Here is a 25,103-nt window from a genome sequence, read left to right as displayed (position 1 = left end):
ATGCACTTTAGGTATCCCAACAATACTGGGAATTACAGAGTGAGAATTAGTTGAAAATGTATGTAATAAGGTTGGTAGAACCCTGATGTAATCAATATCAAAGACGGCGGTCAGTTTTCTTAAAACAACTGTTGATGTCATGTCTCAAAATCTCCTGATAAGTGCTGCCATCATTCAATATCTCCTACATAGCACTGGAGTAGTCAATGGAATCAAACACAACTATGCCGCCACCCTTGTCCGGTTTCATAATCCATATGCATTTGTCATTCATAAGACTTCTTAGAAGACCGTTTTCTTGATCAGCCAAATTGTTAAGATCTTCTCCCCTGTATACCCCTTTAATTTTATACAAATCATCAGTGCATGCAATTTCAAAAGCCTGTACTACTGGATGAACTGGTGGCATAAAAACACTCATGTTCTGACAGATGGTTTCACACATAAGTCAATCTACTGTATTTATGAAATAAAGCCAAATTAATTTTCCTAGTGAATAATTTAAGCTCCAAAATAAAGTCTGCAACATTAAAGCACATAATAGACACAAAAGAAAAAACATTTTTCAAAAATTGAAAAACACATTGGTGAAAGATCTAAACCACTATAATTAAAAATCTTAAAACCATTGTGTTCAGGTAAATGTCTGCTGTACTGTACCTCAACCACAAAATCCACACTTTTTTCTTATATGGAGATGTTGTATTTTTTTTTGTTTGGTTGTTTATTTTTTTGAAGTGCCATCGGTCTGCAGTGGCACTCCTGTATTCTATGGCTCATAAGCCATCATAGTCTGCACTGTAATCAACTACAGGACTGCATAACCTAACTTACATATATAGGTTCATAGGTTCATACTAGGCTATCTGCCCGAGGGCATTTACAAGCCTAGCCCATAGTTTTGTGGCTTACGCCACCCCTTTAGTATGGGGAACTATACCCATTATTTTGCTGTGCCTCTGTCGAGCAGTGACACTGAGGTAATCCCTGGGGTATATCTGCATACTATATATGCTGCATACTTGAAGTGATGAAGGCATCACATGGATTTTAGAAGAAGTTACTCTGTATTTTGTTTAGAGCTATGGTATATGTTGCTTACTAGATACCAGCCCTATAAAACTATGCACCATGTTTGTTAATACTGCTCTTGCCAACAGCACATATAATCACAAAACCAGAACATGATCACTCTCTATGCTTCTTCTACTTTCTACTTCACCTTGGCCTCTGCAAACAAGCACTTTATATTGCATGTTAACATACATACATACACTCCTGTGTTCAGGGATATATGAGCTGTTATTTTGCAGTAGTTATATAGACAAAAGATTCCTTGATATGGTAAGCATGTTAACATACTGAACAAGTATTATTCATACATTCCACCATACACCATAATATTCATGTAGTAAGTAAATTGCACTGATTATGCTCCAAAATTAGCAAAAAGATAGCATTACTATCAAAGCAACCTTGATATGCACCTTTTGGAGATGTAATGCTCTAGTGTAATACTGCAGCATGAGTCAGCTGCTAGAGAACAGCAATGGAATTTTTTCTCAGCTCCAAAAGCTATAATATACTTAATGCACAAAAACTTGGGACAGAGTGAAATGTCTATTAGCTTTTCAAATGTTGAGTATCAGAGACAAACTTCACTTCTGATGTCTTCCTATATGGCAGCACTGTATTGCATGTTAAAAACTGTAAAAAAAAAATTTGCAGCCCTACATTTTTTTTTCCTTTCGGTTAATCCTTAAGAGCAGCTAAAGCTCCAAGTTCGATAAACAGTTTTGATCAGCTCATCAATATATTATGTGTTTTTGGATTTTGGAGTGGATGTTAAGAGTCACCTCTTGAGCTTCACTTTGCTCTGCTCATGAGGTGAATTCCTTGACATCCATTCTCAAACACATAATCAACTGGTTACGACCAGAGATTAATTCTCTGTGTAATGTAAGATCTCTGAAACTGAGAGACAAATAAGCTTGGTATAACAAGGTTCACACGAACCCCACTATAATAATAGATTCTTTTATAGGAACCTCTCTGTTATTATCAAACTTCACACTGTCAAACACACACACACACACACACACACACACACACACACACACACACACACACACACACACACACGTACATGTTTGGTTGGCAGCATGAAGCATGTCCAAGCTCTCTCTGAAGTTAGAGATTGATATGCAGTGCCCTAGAGAATTTAAAACACTTCAGTGGCATTTTCAGATCTTAATTATAATCAGAGCACTCCATCAATTGCAAAATATTGTGACTGGGTATCTAATCGTTAGCAGCTTCTTATGTGTTCTTGAAGTAGATGTTAAGGAATTCTCCTATCAAGCTTTGCTGCTAACTTGAACTTCTTAACAGTCATTTCTTGAACACATAATGGTGACCCATTCATGATCCTCTGTAATCACTGCATATGCAAGGAATACCAAGTCTTGCCTAAATATAGTGTATGTATGTAATACTTTAAGACTGTAAGAATGTCTTTTTCTCACATTGACTGCATTATAAGTAATGACTTGTAAATATTTGATACTTGCATAATGTTGGAAATACCAGCAAAAAATATTTATGTCATCCTTTTTTGATTATTTGCCTCTGTAATTGATTTACTGTATTGTATAATGAATGTTTTACTGCATTGTATGTTTCTGGAGCTTTCCATCCCAGGCCTCCGCTGAAAAAGGGCTATTTACAGCTCAGTCACACTACTCCCAGTCAACAAATGTAAAATAAAAATAAATAAATAAAATAAATGAAAACTGAAGTATGTGTCTATCAATCTTATTTTGATGGAGATGTTTTCCTTAAAACTACAATATTTGTGAAAGGATCAATCACTGGGGGCATCAAAGTAAATTTCTGTTTTCGAAGCAGCTGTTTCCCATGTGGGATAGGAGATTGAAACCACTCCCACTCCTATTAGCCTCCCACCCCAGCTGCTTTCAGCTGCAAATAAACAACTACAATGACTTCTATATGTCAGGTGAACGAATATTTATCAGCTTTGCAGTAGTAGTCCCAGTCTGAAAGGACATCTGATTTTAGCTAAACAAAGAAGTTCCAGTCAATTTGATTAATCAAAATAGGACTCAAGAAATCCACTTTTAGAGAGCTGAAAAACAACTAACTTTGTTCTTAATGTTCATTTTATCTGGTCTTCAAAGATTGCAATTTAAAAAAATAATACAGTTTGCAAAATTAAGAAAAATGGTGTACGTCACAATCACAGCATGATTCTTAAGAGAAGAACTTCACCTTGTTTATGATTATTTGTTGTATCAGTTTTTTTATATTTGTGGGTAAGGTTCTCATTTTGCTGTACTCCTTTCTTGAGTTTTTTTTTTCACTTGCCATCTGTCTTGCATACATCATTCAGCCATGACCTCAGCCCAAAGGACAGTGGTATATGCAACATATACATGGGCACCTAGTGTAGCTAATCACCCAGTGTGTTTCTGAGAAGAAGAAATAAACCATAGTACCTGGAGAACCAGATGTGAGGAGTGAAACCTCAGAGCATGCAGCTGTGATGTAGAGACTATAATCAGCAAACCAGTTTGCTTGGTATCTAAGCTCTAGTGCTTATTCCTTTAAATACAATTTCTGTTTTTGAACTGTCATAATATTTGCTGGAAAAACCACTTAGATCTTGAATGATGCTGGCTTAATATTCATTTTAAAAGTCCTGATTAGATGAACAATTTATTCTGCTTGCTGCATTACATTTGTTAATATGAGTAGTTCTACCCAGGTTCCTGCTACATGAATAAAATCTATAACTTGTTAATTTGCTATTCTAAAATACAGGAATATATGCTAGTATTATTATCATTCCAATTTATTTTGTGTACTCGTACTAATTCCCTGAATTGCTTTGTTCTTTCTACTGGCAGAAAATGGTGAATGGGAAATAATTCATATGCCAGCACGAAAAAACATTGATAAAACAGTCCCTCTTGACAGCTGCACCTACCAAGACATCACTTTTTACCTGATCATCAAAAGAAAACCATTGTTCTACATCATCAACATCATCATCCCTTGCATCCTCATCTCCTTCCTGGCATCACTGGTCTACTACCTGCCTGCTGACAGTAAGTATACTACTAACATTTAACATGGGGTGCAGGGATGAAGACTTATGGTTAGACAAATGCATTTACATAATTATTAGACAGGTTCATAGGTACTTGCTAGAGTGGTGATCTGTGAGGATATTAAGCCTATCCTTGCATTCTTGTGGAAGTTTTTAATCCTCATATTTTGCAATGAAATTATCCAAAGACAAGCAGAATTAGGGGTAATTAAACTGGGTGAACTCTTATGGATGTGTTGTATATACGATAGTTACCAAGGGTCAGTGACTTCCTAAAGAATACTATTATGCATTTATTGGCATTTAGATTTAGTCCATGGATCTAACACAAGTTATTTGTCTGTGGCAGCCCTTCCTGGAGAACATTAGTGTCAGTGGGAGATTCTATGACTGCTCCTAATTTCCGATCATCTGCAGAGAGATCTTTGACATTGGCCTTGACTTCAGAGAAGTAAATGCCAAAAAGGACTGATACCTGAGGGGCACCGCTTGTGACTTGCCCTGCAGAGGTGGACTCCCAAATTCTAACTTCCTGAGACCTGTCTTTGAGCCATCTAGTTATCCACTAGGTGACATGAGGGTTTATACCTAACCTCTTGAGTTTATCAACAATGCCCAAGTGGGGTATTGTGTCAAATGCCTTGGCCAGGTCAAGGTAGGCAGTCTGAACTATTCTGCCCTCATCCATTGCTTTGGTGACCTTCTCAAAGACGTTCATCAGGTTGAGTTGGTATGATCTGCCCTTGATAGCAAATTAGATTGGATTTAATGTCTGGAGGTTTCCTATGTCATTACTGATCATTTCCATGATAATTCTTTCCATGGCTTTGGATATGAGACTAGTGACACTTATGGATCTGTAATTTACATGGTCTGTAGGTATTCCACCTTTGTGCAGAGGGACGACTGCTGCTGTTCTAGGAAGCCTGTTTGCAGCATACCTCTCAACCTCTTACAGCAAGAAATCAGGACAAAGCCATAAATAATAGTGGGGCAAAGGCCCAAAAATAGGGACAATTTTTAAATATTGCTCTAACAAACTTAGAAAGTTTTGGAAAAATAGGTTTTGCATTTGTATGATTTTTTTTGAAGGTTATGAAGTCTGAAACTGAAATGTCTGTTTTATTTTCTGAATTCAGTCTTTAATGAAAAGCCAGTGATTTGCCAGAAAATCACAATTTTATGAAAAACTGACCAAAAATATGAGGCAAAAATCTGGACCATTGAGAGGTATAGTTTGGAGGCTACAGTTATAGTGATTTCAGAAGTCCTGATAGGTCATGTTTCATGCCATTTAGAATGGATCTTGGGATACTGTCTGGGCCTATCAATGCAGTGTTCTTGGGCTTAGAAAGACAGACAGAGCATTAAGGACCTGTTCCCTAGTGATGATAGGGGAGTTATAGTTGATGGTATTTCTTGAGGCGTGGTTGAGAAGGAAGAGAGGAGTAACATTATAGTTTAATTTGTCTGACAGTCAGTTTGCTATATCTTCTGGCTCAGCATAGATGTCTCCATTAGCTCTAGTAGTAATAATAAATAAATAGTGAGCTCTGCACATAATTGTGTATTGCCTTTGAGGTTGCAGACATAGCTAAAGAATGCCTTGTGGTTGTCCTTAGCCTGGTAGACCATATATACCTTAGAGTTGGCTTTGGTAGACTTTATTTGTCCTCTGAGTTGTTTGTTTAGTATGATGAGAGTGCCTCTATCTTGCTGGGTGCTGCACCTCCCAGTTTTTTTGAATGATTTTCTTCCTTCTGTTATACAGCCTATTGGCATTGTGATTCCACCAGGGTGGCTTGTTTTTTGAGTTAGTTCTGTACTTACTCCCTGTAGGTACAGCTGCCTCTATGCAGTTATTTATATGCTTGTATACGGTTTCTGTGAATAGTTCTGAATAGGCAGCATTGTTCTCAGGGTTTATGGGGGCTTGATATTTTACCAGGCTATCACTTAATAGTAGAAAGTTAGCCTTAGAATAGTTTCTGAACATTCCAGGGTTACCTTGGGTTCCAGGTTTAATGTTTACTTCAAAGGAAACTGTTTTGTAGTCTGACCTTACCAGAGAGGACATTAGACTAGGGGATGTGTAGCACTCTCCCATATTAGTGAGGACCAGACCCAGTACGGTTGTACCTCTGGTCAGCGTACTGACAATCTGGCCCAGAGAGTTTTTATTTACAAAATCTGGAAATCTCTGTGTCTGCTTGTTTGATGTCATATATGATTCCATTTAATAGTGGGGTAATAAAAGTCGCCCATGAACAGAGTATTAGGTTGGATGGAAAGTGCTTCTAGTAAGCTTAAATATGTGTTATGGGTTTCCTGAGTCATAGAGGGAGGCCTATAGCTTGCAGGGAAGTAGTATGGGATTTTGCCTGTGGTGATTTCAATGTGGAGAAGCTCAAATATCATTCTGTTTGACCTGCCTTGATGTATATTTAGTTTGGATGTAAATTGAGACTTCTATACCTTTAGCCCCTGTCTGTGTAGCAGCTGGACTAAATGTGTGGCAGGCATTATAGCCTTGCACTGCCAGTGTGCTGCCTCTGGCTTTAAACATGTCTCAGTGACAGCACAGACGTCAGCATTCTCTAGAGTGAAGAGAGTTTGAAGGGAGTGGTGTTTCCTTTTCAGACTCCTAGCATTAAGCAATAACACTTTTAGATTTTCAGGTTTTGATTTGCTACTGTATGTCAGAAATACTGTCAGTTTGGCATTGCCTAAAAAATGCAGTATGGGGGAAAGCCTTGAGACGACAGGTGCAGATCATATCTGGCAAAGTAATGTGGTCTGTTGACTATCATCTTCCATACTGACAAAGATTGCATCCCTTTAGAATGACACTAGAAATTAAGCCAATTATTAAAGGAGGACCAGAGAGGAGGTTACAACTGGTGTGGAGCACAGTTGCCCCACGTGAGTAAGGACTATATCCAGGAGTTTAGCACCTCTATTTTGGGTACAGACTAACTGTTCCACAGAGCTTGAAGTCCGGAAATCTCTGGGCATACATATTAACATGCAAGTCTCCATGCTTATGGAGGGATATCTGTATTCTCCTAGGATAATGCTTGTTGGCTTAATACATAGAGACTCCTTAGTGATTAGGTAAGAGTTATGGGCTGAGAAGGACCTTGAGTGCATCTTGTAGTTAGCTGTGATAAGGTATTTTGTTTACAGCAAGCTGGACATGGAGGAATTCTAAATTGTTATGCTTATCTAACAGGTCTGGAAGTGAGACTTTTTTAAAATATTGTAGCACTTCTGTCTTTAGTGCCTTAGTTTAATGCAGTGAGTCTGTACAAGAACTGAAGCACGGCCTGTTGGAATGTGAACCAGATCTCCATGACAATCCATATATCAAGTTTTTCCAAAGAAACTAGTGCTTGTAGGATATGGAGTTAGACGGTGAGTAGTATATCAGCATGTCTCATTATACAGGTCAGCTATGACTAGGATATTGGATTGTGTAGAGGTTTGCTTTATGGACCTTTGATTTGAAACAATGTGACTGTTAGAGGTATATTTCATGGTGGGTGTTGCCTAGTTGTGTGATTGTGATGTAGGTACTTTTTTTCTTAGGTTACATTTAGGAGGTTTTTGTGGTTTATGTATGCTACTTTTAAGAGCCTCAGCATATGTAGGTCTATGTGTTTAGTCTGAGCTGTGTGTGATTGGTTTACTGTGGTTTTGTGGATGTTTAACACCTGCTTATATTTATACTGGCTTCATGTTGTATTTTGAAAAAAACAGGCAGATCTTTCAAAATGGTATCCTCTGACTCAGTGGAATACAAAGAGTATGCCTAGTTACATCCTTAAACTTACAACAGCACAGAAAAAGGAAAAATATTCACACGAATGCAGAGCACAATAGCACAGTAGCATGTTTTAAGGTTCTGCAGCAATCTGTACTCTCACTAGAGATAGACCAAACCAATTCTCACTCAGATTACAATAAATACCATAATTAAGTGCAGAGCTATCATACTAACTCAGTAAGAATACAGAATGTACTTATCCCAGGTGTTAAACTGATAATCCAGTATTATACCGCAGGTCATAAATATTAATTCTAAATGCCAACTTAAAATAAAAAATAACAAAATATTTATTTCTTTAGTCTCCAGTACCATTGTTGAATCCTGAATATGTCAATTGCAGTGACCATCATTCCATCACCTGTGCATTCACTACCCTTGTATTATTGTCCTGTGGCAGGACAAAGGTTAAGCAATATAGGTCCTGGGCCCTAATGCTCTGAAGGGTGGGTATTTTTTCCTAACCAAATAATTGACCCAGTCTTTTGTAGACCTTTTTCAACCATAACCCAGGCTACAAGGGGAAGGGCAATACAATGCATATGGAAATGCAGAGTAACCAATCAGCATGCTCTTGGGAGGTAGGAGGAAGCCAGAGTAACTGGAGCAAGCATGCACAGACATGAGGATAATATGTTTGAGGATGCTTGGTGCCAGAGCCATGGGCTCAAGCTTAATGCCAAGAAATGTATAGTTACCCCTTTGGGAAAAAAAATGTACCCATGAATTACCACATAGGTGGCAATACACTAAACACCGAAAGTGTGATGAGAGACTTAGGGACACAAGTGGACAGTCATCTCACCTTCGATAACCACATCGCCACAACAGTCAGGAAATCCTTCTATGTGGCACACCTCATCACTAAGGGCTTTTCATCCAGAAAAAGGAGGTCATTGTCCCACTGTACTCATCCCTCATTAGACCCATTATAGAGTACAACGCCCCATTTGGTATGTATCTCACAAGACATCTGCAACAGCTGAAAAGGCCGTAGAAATACCTCACTAAAAGAATCACAGGCCTAAAGCAGATACCCTATACTGACCATCTGAAAAAACTCCAGCTATACCCTGTGGCATATCATCTATTCAGAGGCGATCTCTGCTTAACATACAAGGCCATGTCAAACCCTGAGCTGCTGGACATTCTCCACTTAAAAAAATCCCAATCCCTCAGAGCCACATGCTCCAGGGATCTAAACCTTGTCATCACAATGAACAAAACATGCTGGAGGGATAGGTTCCTGACCCAGAGACTCCCCATACTCTGCTGCCCATACATGCCTCTTCAAAAGGAACCTTGACAATTGGATGGGAGATAGGAAATTCACCCCAGGGATCACGTCAGTCGCCCTGCTAGACAGGGGTCCAGGGAAGTAAATATTGTGGAAAGAAATATCCAAAGAATTGTTATGGCTAGGCTTGTATAGATAGTAGGGCCAACAGCCTAGTACAAACCTATGAACCTATGTAATTTCCACACAGAAGCCAGAGATCAGGGCTGAAAAATGGATCCTGAAGTTGTAAGATGGAAGCTCTAATCAATGAGCCATCATGCTGGCTCTTGCACCCATGTACTACTGCATGCATGAATAGTCATCATAAATCTAGCTGCTCATAGCTGGCTTACACTGTGATTGATGAACAGTGAACAGTGATGAAACATAATACTCTCATCCATAACTAGCCATTAAATCCTCCAATACTGGCCTGCCCTCCCACACCTAGGGTACTTGTCTCACAGATTATAGGTTCATACTAGGCTATCTGTCCTGGGGCAATTATAAGCCTAGCCCGATTCTGTATGGCTTACGCCACCCCTTGATTTGAGTATACTGTGCTCTTTTTAAGGTTTAGTTTACTGTGCCTCTGTCTAATAGTGACACGGGAGTAATCCCTGGGACAAACCTACGATCCCCCATCCACTTATCGAGATTCTTCTTGAAGAGATTCAGTGAGGTGCTCTGCCTCACATGAACTGGAATTCTATTCCAGAGCGAAGGGAGCCTCTGGGTTATGAACCTGTCCCTCCAGCAAGTTCTATTTATTTCTGTGCTGAGGTTCAAGTCCCTCGAGCGTGTGGCTCTAAGGGATTTAGATTTACTGAGGTGGAGCATGTCCATTAATTCTGGATTTGACATAGCTTTGTATGTCAGGCATAGATCGCCTCAAGTAGGCTATGCAACTGAGTAGAGCTGGAGTTTTTTTAACCGAGCAGCATATGGCATCTGTTTGAGACCCTTGATCCTCTTGGTGAGATACTTTTGGGGTCTTTCTAATTGCTGTAGGTGTCGGGTAAGGTACATCCCAAAAGGGGCATTGTATTCTATGATGAGCCTGATGAGGGATGAATAAAGGGGCACGATTACCTCTCTTGATCTAGATGTGAAACCCTTCATGATGAGGTGGGCTATGTAGAAGGTCTTTCTAACTACTTTGGCAATTTGGTTTTCAAAGGAGAGATTGCTATCAACTTGGGTCCCCAGGTCCCTAATAACTTTCTCTGTACTTAATGGGTTTCCGCCTATGTGGTAATTTGTGGTCACATTGTTTTTGCCAAAGGGTATGACTATACATTTTTTGGCATTTAGCTTTAAACCATGGCGCTGGCACCAGTTATCTGTCTCTGTGAGACCTTTTTGAAGGATGTTTGTGTCAGCTGGAGAGTTGATTATGGCGCCCAGTTTGCAGTCGTCTGCGAACTTGGTGAGCCATAGTCCTCCCACGTTTGCCTGTACCTTGGAAAAGTATATACCGAACAAGAGTGGTCCCAGGACAGAACCCTGTGGGATGCCACTTGTGACCGGTTTCGAGTCTGACATGGCTCCAGCAACTCTCACTCTGTGGGGTTCTGTCTTTGAGCCAGTTTGCGACCCATCTTGTGACATAGGGGTTTATATTTAAGCTGGATAGCTTATCTATGATGCCCGAGTGGGATATTGTGTCAAATGCCTTTGCAACGTCCAGATAGGCTGTGTGGACTACCTTCCCTTCATCTATGGCTTTGGTGACTGTTTCAAATAAGTCAATCAGGTTCAAAAGGCAGGATCTGCCCTTGACAAAGCCGAACTGAGTAGGATCTAGTGTCTGTACGTCCCCAATGTCTTTGTTTATGAGCTCCATGATGATCCTCTCCATAGCCTTGCAGACTAAGCTAGTCAGGCTTATGGGGCGATAGTTTCCAGGGTCCGTAGAGGCTCCACCTTTGTGGAGTGGGACCACTGTTGCTGTACGCCATTCTGTGGGTACATATCCTGTAGTGAGGCTGAGATTGTATAGCTGTTTTATTTGAGGGATTAGTTCCTCTTGTAGTTCATGTAGGACGCAACCTGGGATGCCATCTGGTCCCATGGAAGCAGTGTTTTTTGCTTTGGAGAGGGCAGCCTTCACCTGAGCATCTGAGATGTTTGGAAGGCAGCCCTCTGCCGGGATAGATACTTGCTCTTTTGGGGGGGAGGGGGTGGAGAAGTTTGCACTGAACCTGTCTGCCAGGATATTGGCGATGTCTGTGGGTTCAGTGTATTTTTTGTCATTTAGAATCAACTCAGAACAAGTCTGGGAGTTGCATCCCAGGTTTCTAACATAACTGAAAAAAGCCTTATGATTGTCATTGCTGTCCTGTGCAGTTTTTCTCTCAAAGCTGGCCTTGGAGGATTTTATGAGGGATCGTAATTTTTTGCTAGTACTGATCAGAGATGCCTTCCCTATTAAGGATTTTGCTCTATCATGTAGTAGCTTCCTCCTTCTGTTGTACAGTTTATTTATGGCAGGGGTCCATCAGACTGGACGCCTGCCTTTGGATGATTGGGTCTTGGTTTTGTTTGGGATAGCATGATCCATGCATTCCTGGAGATGTCCGTAGAATGCATTTATATAGGATTCTGCAGTTTGGGCTGTAGTTTCCACTGGCCCTGGGGCCTTGAAGGATTCCACTTCGGTTTTGAGAAGTGAGAAGTTCGCTTTTGAGAAGTTTTTCACTGAGGTTTTCTGGGCTGGGGGTGGGGTCAGGATGTGGACATCCAGTGAAATTAATTTATGGTCTGGTCTTACCAATGAGGGATATACTTCTGGTGTGGAGCATAGAGTCCCCATGTTGGTAATGATCAGGTCTAGTATGTTGTCCCCTCTTGTGGGACTGGTGACTAGTTGTTCCATAGCATTTGAGTTTATAATTTTCAGGAATCTTTGGGCTAAGGTGCTGGGGCTTGAGTAGTGCTTCCAGTCAATGTTTGAGTAGTTGAAGTCGCCCAATATAATGGTGTTCGGAGAGATATTAATGTTCTCCAATGTTTTCAGGAAAGCCGAATGGGATTCCTGACTTTGAGAGGGTGGTCTGTAGGATGCTATAAACTGAAAAGCAGTCTTGCCCACTGTTAGATGCACATGGATGGTCTCCGATACTTTGTGCAATGCCACTAACCTGGAGGTGTGGATATCCTTGATAAATATGGAAACTCCCCCTCCTTTTGTGGTTCGGTCCGGGTTTTGGGGCCGAAAAGCATGATATGAGGTATAGCCTGGTAGTGCTGGGGTGCTCTCTGGAGCCTTGAACCAGGTTTCTGTCACTGCACAGATATCGATGTTCTCCATACTGAGGAGAGCTTCGAGTGCATGCATCTTGAGGTTAAGACTTCTGGCGTTTAGCAGCATTACCCTTAGTTTCTTGTTCCTTGTACTGTCTATGGGGGTGGGTTTGACTTTTGAGCCTTGCCTAAAAAGGCACTATGGGGGTGGCAAGAGCCTTTGCCAATATCCGAAAGCACAGCGGTGACAGGTGCAAGCCGTCCCTAGCGAAGCAACGTGGCTTGTCGAGCATGTCATCCCAGGCTGACAGACACTGGATCCCCTTTGAATGACACCAAAATTTTAGCCAATTGTTAAAATCGATCATTTTGTCTTTGTACTGTGGCATCATTCTAGGTGAGGGTAAGATGCTGCTCAAGGTCAGGGTCATACCAGCCTGGGCTACATGATCAGAGAGCTCCTCTATGTCTCTTTTCATGTAGTCCAGGGAGGTACGTCTCAGGTCATTTACACCAGCATGTACAATGACTGAGTTGTATTTGTATTTGCTTTGGAGGGACCTGAGTGCTTTCGTTATGTGTCGGATCCTAGCACCCGACAGGCAGCTCACTGTGACCTTCTCTTTATTCAGCCTGGTGAGCGGGACGTCAGGTAGAGTCACCTATAACAAGAGTATCAGGTGTGTTATTCAGCCTTAAGGGCTGTGGCTGCTTGGCACACTGACTTTGTGGGTTATGTGTTGTGTGTGTTTTGTTTTGAGGTAGCGTTTGCTTGGATGTCTGCTTTGGAGGTCTCTGTTGCTTAGGTAGATTTTTATTTAGAGCCTCCGAGTATGTTTTTGTGTATTTATGTGTTTGGTTCGCTGATATGGTGGGACTATGTGATACTGGAATTGTGTTGTGTGAGGTTACCTTCTCCTCCTGACTGGTTACACCAGTTTTGAGATGAGAGAGCTCAGCCTCCAGTTTGGCTAAATAGTTGCATCTCTCACATATATTCGAACCTGTTTGGAGGAGGAGAAGGTTGTCCGTGTACATGAGACAGTTGTAACATTGCCTCAAAATTCCCTGATTCACCAGCTGGACTGGAGAGGAAACCATTGACTGACCTTTGGACATGGTAGAGTAATAGGGAAACTGAATTTAAGATGGACCAACACAGGACAGGGTAATCATAGAGAGTATAAGAGTAAGTAGTGCTTATGGTTTAATAGTGCTAACTTGTAGGATTACTTAATTGGACCAGTGAAGGGCCTTAGAATGAGACTATGGTGTTTAAATTGAGAGATAGAGCAGTTCTAAGGGAAAAAGTGAAGAGCAGACTTTGTGGAGCCAGGAATAGTTTAAACTCAATTAGGCGGCACTGCCCGCTGTTGCGCTATGCTTAAAAACGCGCAAAACCGCGCAAAAGAGGTTTTTAAGAGAGGAAGATGAAGGAGTTTTGGAATTGACCCAGAATGGCCAAAAAAACTACAGTTTCAAGTCAGTAACCACTCCCACAGGGGCAGGCAGGCTGCTCAATGTTTTTCACTGCCACTGATCAACAGAGAGACTTTCCTTTAGCCCAAGCAAAAAATGGCCTCACAGAAACTTACAAACAGTTCAAGAACAGCAAGCCTGTAACTGAACTTTTTTAAGTCTCAGAAAAGTGGGAAAAAGGCAAGATTTTTTTTGTTTTTTTGTTTTTTCAGAGATAGCAGAGGTTAACAAGTCTCAACAAGTTATAACAGTGCAGTAAATGACCCCACACAAGAGTGCTAGGCCAAAGACAGATAAAATGCAAGTTTTGAGAAAAAACGATTTTAAAAATAAGTGCAAACAGGAAATTCAGTAAACAGCTCTAGGTTGTGCTCTAAATACAGTTACTAATGCAGAAATCAAATTCAACAAGCCAGAAAATGCTCAAAATAGGCGGCTATGCAGAAAAACTTAGCAAATAAACAGAGGAAAAATACTTAAAGTCTCAAAAGTGGCTCCTTTCTTCTCTCAGCATTTTCTCCTCTTGGTGGGTGCTTCACCAACAGCCAACAAGCCTGAAAAGACACCAAAACCACGAGGCAACCAGGTTTTAAGAGAGGAAGATGAAGGTGTTTTGGAATTGACCCAGAATGGCCAATAAAACTACAGTTTCAAGTCAGTAACCACTCCCACAAGGGCAGGCAGGCTGCTCAATGTTTTTCACTGCCACTGATCAACAGAGAGACTTTCCTTTAGCCCAAGCAAAAAAGATGGAAGATCTACATTTGTATCTGTAGGACAGCTAAACCTAAAACTACTTCTTAAACCTAAGAAGGTAATGAAAGCTGTATACAGTTATATGACAGTTGAATTGCTCAGGTATGCAAATCAATTGACTTTGCATCATGACAGAGTATCTAAAACATGCATCTTACAATGCTGAATATTTTGTCACTCACTTGTTCTAGGATACGTCTCACTGGAGCTAGAAATGAGGCCTACTAAAAGTTGTAGTCTATCATCACTAAGCTATGACATTCTGCTGATACCAATGCAGAGCAAGCCAGTAACCATTGATTCCTAGAGAATTAAATAAGAATTTAAATCAATCCGTAATGATTATGCAACTGAAAAATATAGACTTACAGACTGTTGATAGCTACTGGCATTTTAGGTATCACAATACATTTGAGCTTGTTGTTCTCTAAACAATTTCCTAAATAAGGTGCCTATAATACTTCAAGTTCTCTCGGTAATGTTATTTTTCAAATTTCACCCATTCTTTTGAACCACTGGTGTGCATATGTTGCTTTCTTTCAGCATTGTGTTTTCTGCTTCTAGATCAGGTTTCACAGGCCAGTGTTCCTGGCTGTCATGAAATGCACATTCTTATGACAATCCTTGAGGCTTCTCACGTTGCTTCCTACAGCTGCCACTGCACCCATATTCTGAAACACAGCAGTCACTTGAAAGACTTGCAAGGAGTAAATATATCCACCTGGCCTAAGAATATATTTTTAAGTTTGCTTCAGCCTTGTTTATGGCTGCACTGTAAGTAAAAGTCTTGGAGTGATTCATCAAGGAACCAGGTTTTACAGAAAACCATATCTTTTGTGTGGAGCTTTCTGTTAAGAGCATAGGAATTATTTGTATTTATGCAACATACAGTGACCACCTTCAACCTCAGTGCTTCTTACAAATCCCTTGAGACACATTCCTCCGTAACATTTCTACAGCCTTCAAAGTTAGAATCCACATTTTCAACACTAGTCTTTGCAGTTATACATCATTTAACGTAGCTTTAGAGACATTTCTCCACATATTTTCCAAAATTATTAATAAAGTCATGCTGTTGTGCTTAACTTCTGGCAGATTTTGCATAGCTACACTTATGAGTACCACTTTCTTTAGTTTTTATGGACCCACAATTTCCCATACCACTTCCTGTATCTTTATGAAACAGTGTTTCTCCACACCACTTCCTGTAGTCTGTATGCTGCCACACTGCACAGACAGTGCCACATATTCCATATCACCTTTTGAAACCTTCTGCATGCTGTTCTTCCTCAACCATTTACTATAAAAATGTGCACGACTTTATATTGCTATTTCTGTATTTATTTATCCATACATTCACTTGTATACATTATGTGAAATGGCATATTAAACATAGTGAGGTTGTCTTGAGACTCTTATATAACTAGTGAGTTGGCAGATGTCACAGTGGTCTGTTATCTCATTATGTAGTTTAACTTTATTCATTTTCAATAGTAAAAACAATGGGATTTATTTTTTGTCACTTCACTTGCAAAGTGAGCAGAAGCAGGCAGGATGGGGCATCAGATAAGGACTGTAGCACCTACTTTATACTAGACTACAATAATAGCAGATGGATTTCACCCCAGATACCTGGTATATGACCAGAATGTTTAACTTTTGTAGTTTTTTGATCTCAAAGAAAAAGAGCAAGATTCTGAGAAGCAAACATTTGTCTTTTCTTGTTTTCCTTTTTTATTTACTTACTTGTTTATTTATAAAGCATCTATTGCATTGGCTTAGAAATGCTTTGGCTTAGAAGACAGTGTTTCAATTGGTTTGTAATGAACCATCATGTTTCCATAAGTTGAGGTGCAAAACATTGTAATCAATAATTCTAAAAGTAACTATATCAGAGGGCATTGCCAAAATGGCTAACAGAAACAACAGTTTTTAGCTCTGTAACTTTATTTCAAATTCTGACAAAGTAAATATTTAAAACTTGAGAATTTGAGGAACAACAAATCTGACTACAATGTTTGAGAAAGAAGATGTATCTTCTGTCAGTTATCCTCGGGTATAAGATTTTTGGCAGGTTTCTATGAAATACAAGAGTAATAATAGCAAAGAGACGTTACTTAAAAATGCCGCACAACATTCAGCTATGAGAAATGAAATTTGGTCTCTAGTGACAGCTGTGCAGGACATTTCAACTAAAATGGATAAGCTTTACATAAAAGAAAGACAATTTTAAAGAATATAAAAGCAAACTGACTTGTTAAGCAACCTTATAAAACAACTAAATGAACAAGTCTCCAGCTTAAAAACAGCTTTAACTGACCACAATGGAAGATCTCAATGTAACTGGCTTATTGAGAAAATTGACACCTAGAAAACAGTCTAAGGAGAAATAACATAAGAATATACAGGGCTCCTGAAAAATATGAGAGTGATAATGTTGTCAACTTTTTTAACAACTTGGCTTCACAAACCCTTAAACTTATCAGAATCACTATCCTTTGGTATAGACAGCTCTTTGCTTTACGTGTTCCATCATTGTAAGGTTCATCTCTAATATGAAGAAAGATTTAGGGACAGATTAATGAATACCTACACTAAGGGTGCACAATCTATATACCTACATTAAGGGTGCACAATCTATATTCAAGAAGATCCTAACACATTGTTGTGCTGCCTATTTACTCAAGAAGACTATACTAAGTGTACACATAGTCTACACTTTGTGGTAACCTTTATGAATCCATCTCACTATTTAAGGCTGCAAGAAAATCAGTAGGAGAACTAAAATTAGGAAAAAGAAGGTGGGAGTTATGCTTGTATTGTCTATTTACTCAGAATGGTATACACTTAGTGTAGGCCTTCATGAGTCTGGCTCTTAGTGTTAAAACAGCCTGGTAAAATCCTTTGAACAAAACTGGGAATGGAACACCATTAGACTTGATAATGACTTTTCCATGAAAGTTATAAACAAAAGAAACAAAAGAATATCATATCTGCTGTTCATTAACACCTATTTGGTGTGGAATGTCACACCTCTAATACGCTACACACATTTTGTATTTCACAGCATTTTCTGAAAACAATTAAAAAGCACAAGATGTGAACAATAAAAGCTATTAAAACTGTACAAATAGCAATGTTATCAGTAGAAAGTATTCTTTGCAGTGATGATAGTCAGCACATTCATAGCCTTCCCATAAATACAATAATATTATAATGCACACAAACCCCAAATTATTTTTTTTATTAAATTTTCACAAACAGATTGTCATGTATTGGAAAATGTATTATTTAGACACATATTTTATTTATATTTGTTGACCGGCAGTGTCCGACTGGACGTAGGTCCATTTTCAGCGGAGGCCCGGGGAGAAAAGCTCCACAGTTAAAATAAACAGACAATAGTTATATTGGCTTACATAGCGACTAACAATTTGCATAGCAATTACTTACAACATATTTACAGATGAAGAACATAGTACATCAGTAGACAACTAGAATCTTTATCTGTGAAGTACATAACAGACATTAACAAATGTTACAAGAAGAAGTTCCTGCTGTATAATAAGTACTAGGCTTATGAGCATATGAGCTTGCTATAATCAAGGTAGTTAGTGGAGTGGAAAGAAAGGTAGTGGTTGGATGGGGTGGGCATAGCCAGCATGTTTTTAGGTGCACTTTTATTAAAGTTATGAAGTGGGTACATGATGGTATGGAGGTAATTGTGGGTGGGAGGGAGTACCATAATTTGGCTATGGTGCAAGAGAATAGTGCTTCACCAGCAGAGTTATTGGCTTTAGTGATCTGCAAGTGATATTTGTTGCTGGATCTTAGTGGTCTGGTGGTGCGATAGGGTTGGAGTAGATTCTGGAGGGATGGGACATTTAGTGGATGATTTACTAGTTTGTGGGCAAGTGAGAGTTGATACCATTGGAGGAGATGAGGGAGTTCAAGCCAGCACAGTTCTGCAAGTGAGAGACAGTGGTGACTATGGTAGGATGTCCCTGTGGTGAATTTGGCGATTTTGTTGTAGCAGGTCTCTAGCTTGTTTAAATCGCATTGCCTTAGGTTGGTATATATTGGACAGACATAAAGTAGGGTGGAGATAAGGTGGGAATTTGCTATTGAAATCTTTGCTGATGTGGTGAGAAGTTGCTTATTTCTGTATAGCGCTCCTAGTTTATTGTGGCCTTTTTTTATGGTCAAGGATATGTGAATGTCAAATTTTAGTTTATTGTCTATTTCCACTCCTAGCAATTTGGTGTGTTCAGTTGGGTATATAGTGGTGTTGTCTTTTGCTGTGATGTTAAAGTGAGAGTTGTTTTGAGTATGTTTGGTGGGTTGGAAGATGAGTAGTTTAGTTTTTTTAGTTTTGTTTGGGTTGAGTATTAATTGGGCATCAGATAACCAAGTTTCAACAGAGGAAAAGGCTTCCTGTGTGACTTTTTGCAGTTTGGGTAGGGACTGGGCTGAGCAGATGATGGTTGAGTCATCTGCGTATTGTATGAGTGTGCCATGTTTGGTGGCAGAGGCAAGATTATTGGTGAAAACAGAGAAGAGAAGGGGTCTAAGGATGGATCCTTGGGGAACCCCTATGGAGACAGGTAGTTGGGGAGATATGTCATTCTGCCGTACAACGAATTGTTGGCGGTCAGACAGGTAACTCTGAAACCAGTTGGTGACCGATTGTGAGAAGGATAGGTTATTGAGGACAGAGATAAGTTGTTTGTGTGGGACCATTTCAAATGCTTTAGATAGGTCTAGGAAAGTAGCAGAGGAGAGATAGCCATTGTTTTTATGCTGAAGGATAGTGTTAGTAAAGGAGAGTAAGGCAGTCGTGGTGCTATGGTTTGGTCAGAAACCATGCTGAGTATTGGAATGGAGGTTGTTAGTAAAGAGGTAGTCTGAGACCTGAGAGTGTATGCATCTCTCTAGTAGTGGAGAGAGAATAGCTATGGTGCGGTAGTTGGTTAGTTCTGTGGAGGGTCCGCCTTTGTGGAGGGGAATTATATGTGATACTTTCCACAGTGTGGGAATGTAACTTTTGACAGAGATCGGTTAATCAAGATGGATACTGGGTAGGCCAGAGCATCAGCTGCGATTTGTAGGTATTCACTTGGGAAGTTGTCTGCTGCTAATCTGGTGGGCTTAAGTTTAGTTAAGAGGTTTTTTTTTATGTTGGAGGTAGGTACAGGAGAAAAAGAGAAGGCAGTGTGGAGATTACTAGTTGAAGGTGTGGGTTGGAGGGGAGGGGTTTGTGTTGTTCAGCTAGTGATAGTATGGTTTGTGTGAAGTGTGTGTTGAATGAGGTAGCAATATTTTCTGAGGAGTGAGGGATGTTAGGAGGAGGGGTACTGACTTTACCTGGGTGGAGGATGTCAGTTGCTCTTATGAGGGGGCTGGAACAATCAGGCAACAGAGTTAACTGATAAATGAACATATGATAGTGACAAGGGTGGTTGTAGTTGTAAAAATGGTGCCTGCCACAGGTAATATTTGTTAACTTTGGGATTGTCTTAGGTAATAAACAGGGAAGGGGGAGGGGAGAACAAGGGTGTAAGCAGGCAGTTCTTTGTACTGCTACTAATGAGCCAAAGCAAAGACAAGTTTGTGTTTAAGAAACAATCACAATTGACCAAGGACTGCTCTGAAACTGTAAGTCATTTCTTAACCATTTGTCAGGTGGAAAAACAGGATAACCTTGTATCAGTAGACTACTGTGGTCACAGTTTAAATTAACAAACACACAGTATTGATCAGTTATGGATACTATTTGCTAATAGAGGGGAATAAGAGAGAAAGTGGAAGATGAGTGTGTGTGTGTGGGGAGGGGGGGCTGCTTACAAGCCAAAGCAGAGTGCTCTCCAGGGGAAAATGAATATTGGCTCAAACAGGTAGACACATACTCAAAGTTAACTTTAGCTGTTTGCAGACAGTTCAGACCCGGACTGCGCTTTTCTTATAAGAATGATAAAGGTGGTACCGCAGTTGAATACTTAAGAGTGGTGTTAGGTCTAGAAAAAAAAGAGTACAGAGAGCAGTAAGCACTTTGAGATGGTAAAGATATATTAGAAAGATTACAAAAAGCAAACTGAGCAAATAGCTACTGTATATGCAAGAAAATGTCTTGAACCAACAACTAGTATATGCAGATACTGAGCCAATTGGAAACACATCTGTTAGAAAAATCTCAAGACAGTTATGCAGTCACAGTTAAAAATATAGTGAGCAGCACTCTATCGAGATTGTCTGATATGATTCTATCCACCAGTAACAGCACAATTATATAGAAATAATTTATACACCAGTATGAGCTCTCTACATACAACACAATTACATGAATAACATTAGTGAAGAAGGTGCAGCTATGCAAACAGACCATACTAGTATACTAAAAACAACTTGGTGCAGACATAATGCTAGCATGGCATAGTAACTTCCAATAATAAAGCATAAATCATATTAGATGTCTAACACAATTCAACATAAACATATACAGTTGTAAAATGTCTAACACAATTCAACATAAATAGGCATTTACAGTTGTAAAACACTTACTGGAGAGACACTGAGCTCCTTCATGGGGCCTGTAGCAGAGTGGATTGTAGTTTTAAAAATGATGCCTGCCACAGGTAATATTTATTAACTTTGGGATTGTCTTAAGGTAATAAACAGGGAAGGGGGAGGGGAGAACAAGGGTGTGAGCAGGCAGTTCTTTGTGCTGCTGCTAATGAGCCAAAGCAAAGACAAGTTTGTGTTTAAGAAACAATCATAATTGACCAAGGACTGCTCTGAAACTGTATCGTTAGAACATTTTTGTTATTCAGACATAACCTTTCACATGACAACATAACATTCCTCTGAGAGTGCATGTATTGAAATATTTAATGAAATATGAAAACATATGCTTAATTGTATAATTGTCGATAAAAATAAATCTTAACATAACTAAAGATATGCAATTTACTGTGCAGATTTTAAAATTAGTTTTTTTCAAGAATATGTAAGGTTTCACCTTATGTCATGCAACAGTATGTAAGCCCCTTGGTTTTTGAAGTATTAAGTACATGTGGAAATATTGTTTACTTTCATAATTACTAACAAACAAGCAATATTTCAGGTATAGTGTGATATAAATGGACATTGGCAATGAACTTTCCTGTCTCTCACCATGGCATTTCAACCATGCCCCCCAATAACAGGTTTTCTCAGTTATGAAAATATGAACATAAATATGAATAGTAAGTGACATTAATTGATTCATTTCTTTACTGTAGGACATTCTAGATTAACAATCTTATTGTCATTTATTTTGTTAACTCTTTGTACTTGTTAATACTGCCTATTATTAGCTGAAAAGTCACTTGGTTAAAGAAGCCCTGCCCAAAAACGGTCTGGATGCCAAAGCACAGTATGGGGGTAAACTGGAAATATACAAAAATGCTGTTATAAGCTTGAGTGAGCTAAAGAACCAAAAAAGAATAAAACTAAAGTCTGTTTTTTGTTTCTAGCAAGAATAAAATTAATTCTGTCTCATGGAATTAAAAATCTCTGATGCATTAGCGGAAACTTCATCCCTTATTCTGTCTAATAAAATTCTTCCTACTGAACTGGAACCCTGCTTCACTTAAAAGTCAGAGTGATAAGTGCGCATGGAAAACTCTTACTAAGAACAAAAAATTGACTGGACTACAGCTTAGACTAAGCACCTCATTAGTTCTTTTGAGATTTCTTTCTTAAAAGCTGTCTCAGGTTTCAACTTTCTGTTACCTAAGAAGTTCAGTTGTGAGTGTTCTGCCATTTCACTCTGAGCTAATCGAAGGAAGGACACTGAGCAAACTCGGAGCTATAATATATAACATTAAGTATCCTGTTTTTTGTTTATTTTGTTATTTATTTCTTTGTTATTTATAGCACTTTGTGTACTGTGTATTTTTCTAGCTAGTTTCACTGTGTGTAAAGTATTAACTGGAAATTGTCCACTTTTATTAAGCATCTGTTGGGTTGTTTGTTTCTGATAACTTGTTGCAGTTAAACTCTTTTTTCTAGAAGCTCCTTCAGCTGTTTAAAACTTTCATTTAAAGGCTCACTGCTGCTTTTCAGCTGTGAGAAACATTTCTGCAGTTTGTTTCCCACCCTCCCTCCGTGTTGGTATAGTGTTTTTATAGTTGGTGGCTTTGCAGTTGCCCGCCCCTAGTGTAAGTTTGATCTGGGACCCTCCTCCCAGTCTAGTGTCATTACCTCGTTCTACCCAGTACAGGGAGAACATTTGAGAAGGCTAATCAGCTTAGTTTCTGCTACTCCTTTCTCTCTTTCCACAAAAAAAAAAAAAAAAATGTTTCCTGCCTTTCCTGTGGGTAGTCTAGCCTGGATATTGATTTGCTGTGTCCAGGACTATTTGTAGGCTTCTAGGGCCCAAGCCTTTCTGTGTTGGAGGGAAGCCTTCTAGCTTAATTTTGTTTCTTAGAACTAGCTAGTTTTTTGTTTCAGCACTTGTTCAGAACTTATTAAGCACTAAATGAGCTACAAATTACTACAGCACTCAACTTTCCTCACTGTCTAGAGGAAAACAGTTTCTAGTACTTAACAAATAAGCACCTATCCAGGCATGTCTAAGGGTCAGCCCCCGGTGTTTTCTCCTGTCTACCTGATGAATCTGGGCATCTTGGAGCAATGCAGTAATTGCCTCATGTACACAGACAACCCTCTCCTCCTACCACCCAACACTACAACCTGTGAGAGATGCACTTATATAGCCAAACTGGAAGCAAAGCTCTCTTCACCCAAGACTGGACTAGACAGTCAAGAGGAGAAGATAAACACTTGCACCACACCACACTCAGCACATAGTCCCCCAAAACCTACACCACCAAAACACACACATAGAAACACAAAACACACACCTACATTCGCGGAGGCTCTCAGTAAAAACCTGCCCAAGCAACAGGGACCTCCAAATCAGAAACACAAGCAACCTCCACCCCGCAACACAACCCAAATGACACATAGCCCACAAACTCAGTGTGCCAATCAACCACAGCCCATAAAGCATAACAACGTACCCAACACTCTAGTCATAGGTGACTCTGTAGTCAGGCACACTGTTGTTCCACTCACCAAGTTAAACAAGGAGAAAGTTACTGTCAGCTGCCTATTGGGTGCCAGGATCTGCCACATAATGCATGCACTCAGGTCACTCCACAGCAAGTACAAATATGACTCTGTCATTGTCCATGTTGGTGTGAATGACCTGAGACATATCTCCTTGGACTACATGAAAAGGAACATGGAGGAGCTGTCCGATCTTGTAGCCCAGGCAGGTATGACCCTAGCCCTGAGTAGCATCCTACCATCACCCAGAATGATACCATAGTACAAGGACAAAATGATTGACTTCAACAATTGGCTAAGCTTCTGGTGTCATTCTAATGGGATTCAGTATCTGTCTGCCTGGGATGACATGATCGACAAGCTATGATGCTTTGCCAGAGATGGCCTGCACCTGTCGCCCTTGGGATTCTGGATACTGGCTAAGGCTCTAGCCACCCCTATAGTGCCTTTTTTAGGCAAGGTTCAAATGACAAATTCACCACCTTAACAGGTACAGGCAAGAAGAATCTGAGGGTATTGCTACTCAATGCTAGCAGTCTTAACCTCAAAATGCACTCTCTTGAGGCACTCCTTGAAATGGAGAACATCGACATCTGTGCAGTGACAGAGACCTGGTTCAAGGCTCCAGGGAGTATCCCTGCATTACCAGGCTATAATTCATACCACACCTTTCGGCCACCTTACTTGGACTGAAACACTAAAGGTGGAGGTGTGTCCATATTCATTAAGGATATCCACACCTCCAGGCTAGTTGCTCAGCATAATGCATCCGAGATTATCCAAGTGCAACTAACTCTGGGCAAGACCGCAATCCAAATTGTAGCTTGCTACAGATCCCCCACCATGCCCCAGGATTCCCACTCCTCATTTCTTAATACACTGGAAAATATTAGGGTACAACCTAACACCCTAATAATGGGCGATTTTCAACTACCCTACCATTAACTGGGAAAACTACTCATGTTCCAACTCTTCTGCTCAACGTTTTCTGGAATTCATAAATTCCAATGTCATGGATCAACTTATCCACACCCCCACCAGGGGCAGCAATATCCTAGGCCTAGTTATTACCAACATGGGCAACCGGTGCTCCACACCAGAGGTCAATTCCTCATTGGTCAGATCCGACCATAAGCTAATTACCCTAGACATCCACATCCCTCCTCCACCCCCCATTAGGGAAACCACAGTAAAAAAATTCTCCAAAGCCAACTTCATGCTTAAGACAGAAGTGGCAAACTTCACGACACCCATGCTGACAGACAATAGAGGTATGA

At 39.9% G+C, this 25,103-nt stretch overlaps 1 protein-coding gene across 2 annotated transcripts in view; it reads left to right on the top strand.

Annotated features, from left to right (window-relative positions):
- The window catches only part of CHRND (cholinergic receptor nicotinic delta subunit), a 2,417,369-nt gene that overhangs the window by 1,332,314 nt on the left and 1,059,952 nt on the right, over positions 1-25,103 (top strand). For both annotated transcript variants that reach the window (XM_044070671.1, XM_044070670.1), the window contains exon 7: positions 3,927-4,127. In XM_044070671.1, coding sequence (XP_043926606.1) covers positions 3,927-4,127 — 201 coding nt within the window. The remainder of the gene's footprint in view (positions 1-3,926; positions 4,128-25,103) is intronic.

The sequence above is a fragment of the Protopterus annectens genome, chromosome 4.part1 (genome assembly GCF_019279795.1).
Source record: "Protopterus annectens isolate FY-2018-M chromosome 4.part1, PAN1.0, whole genome shotgun sequence".
Classification (NCBI taxonomy): Eukaryota; Metazoa; Chordata; order Ceratodontiformes; family Protopteridae; genus Protopterus; species Protopterus annectens.
This window is presented reverse-complemented; position numbering and strand designations above follow the sequence as displayed.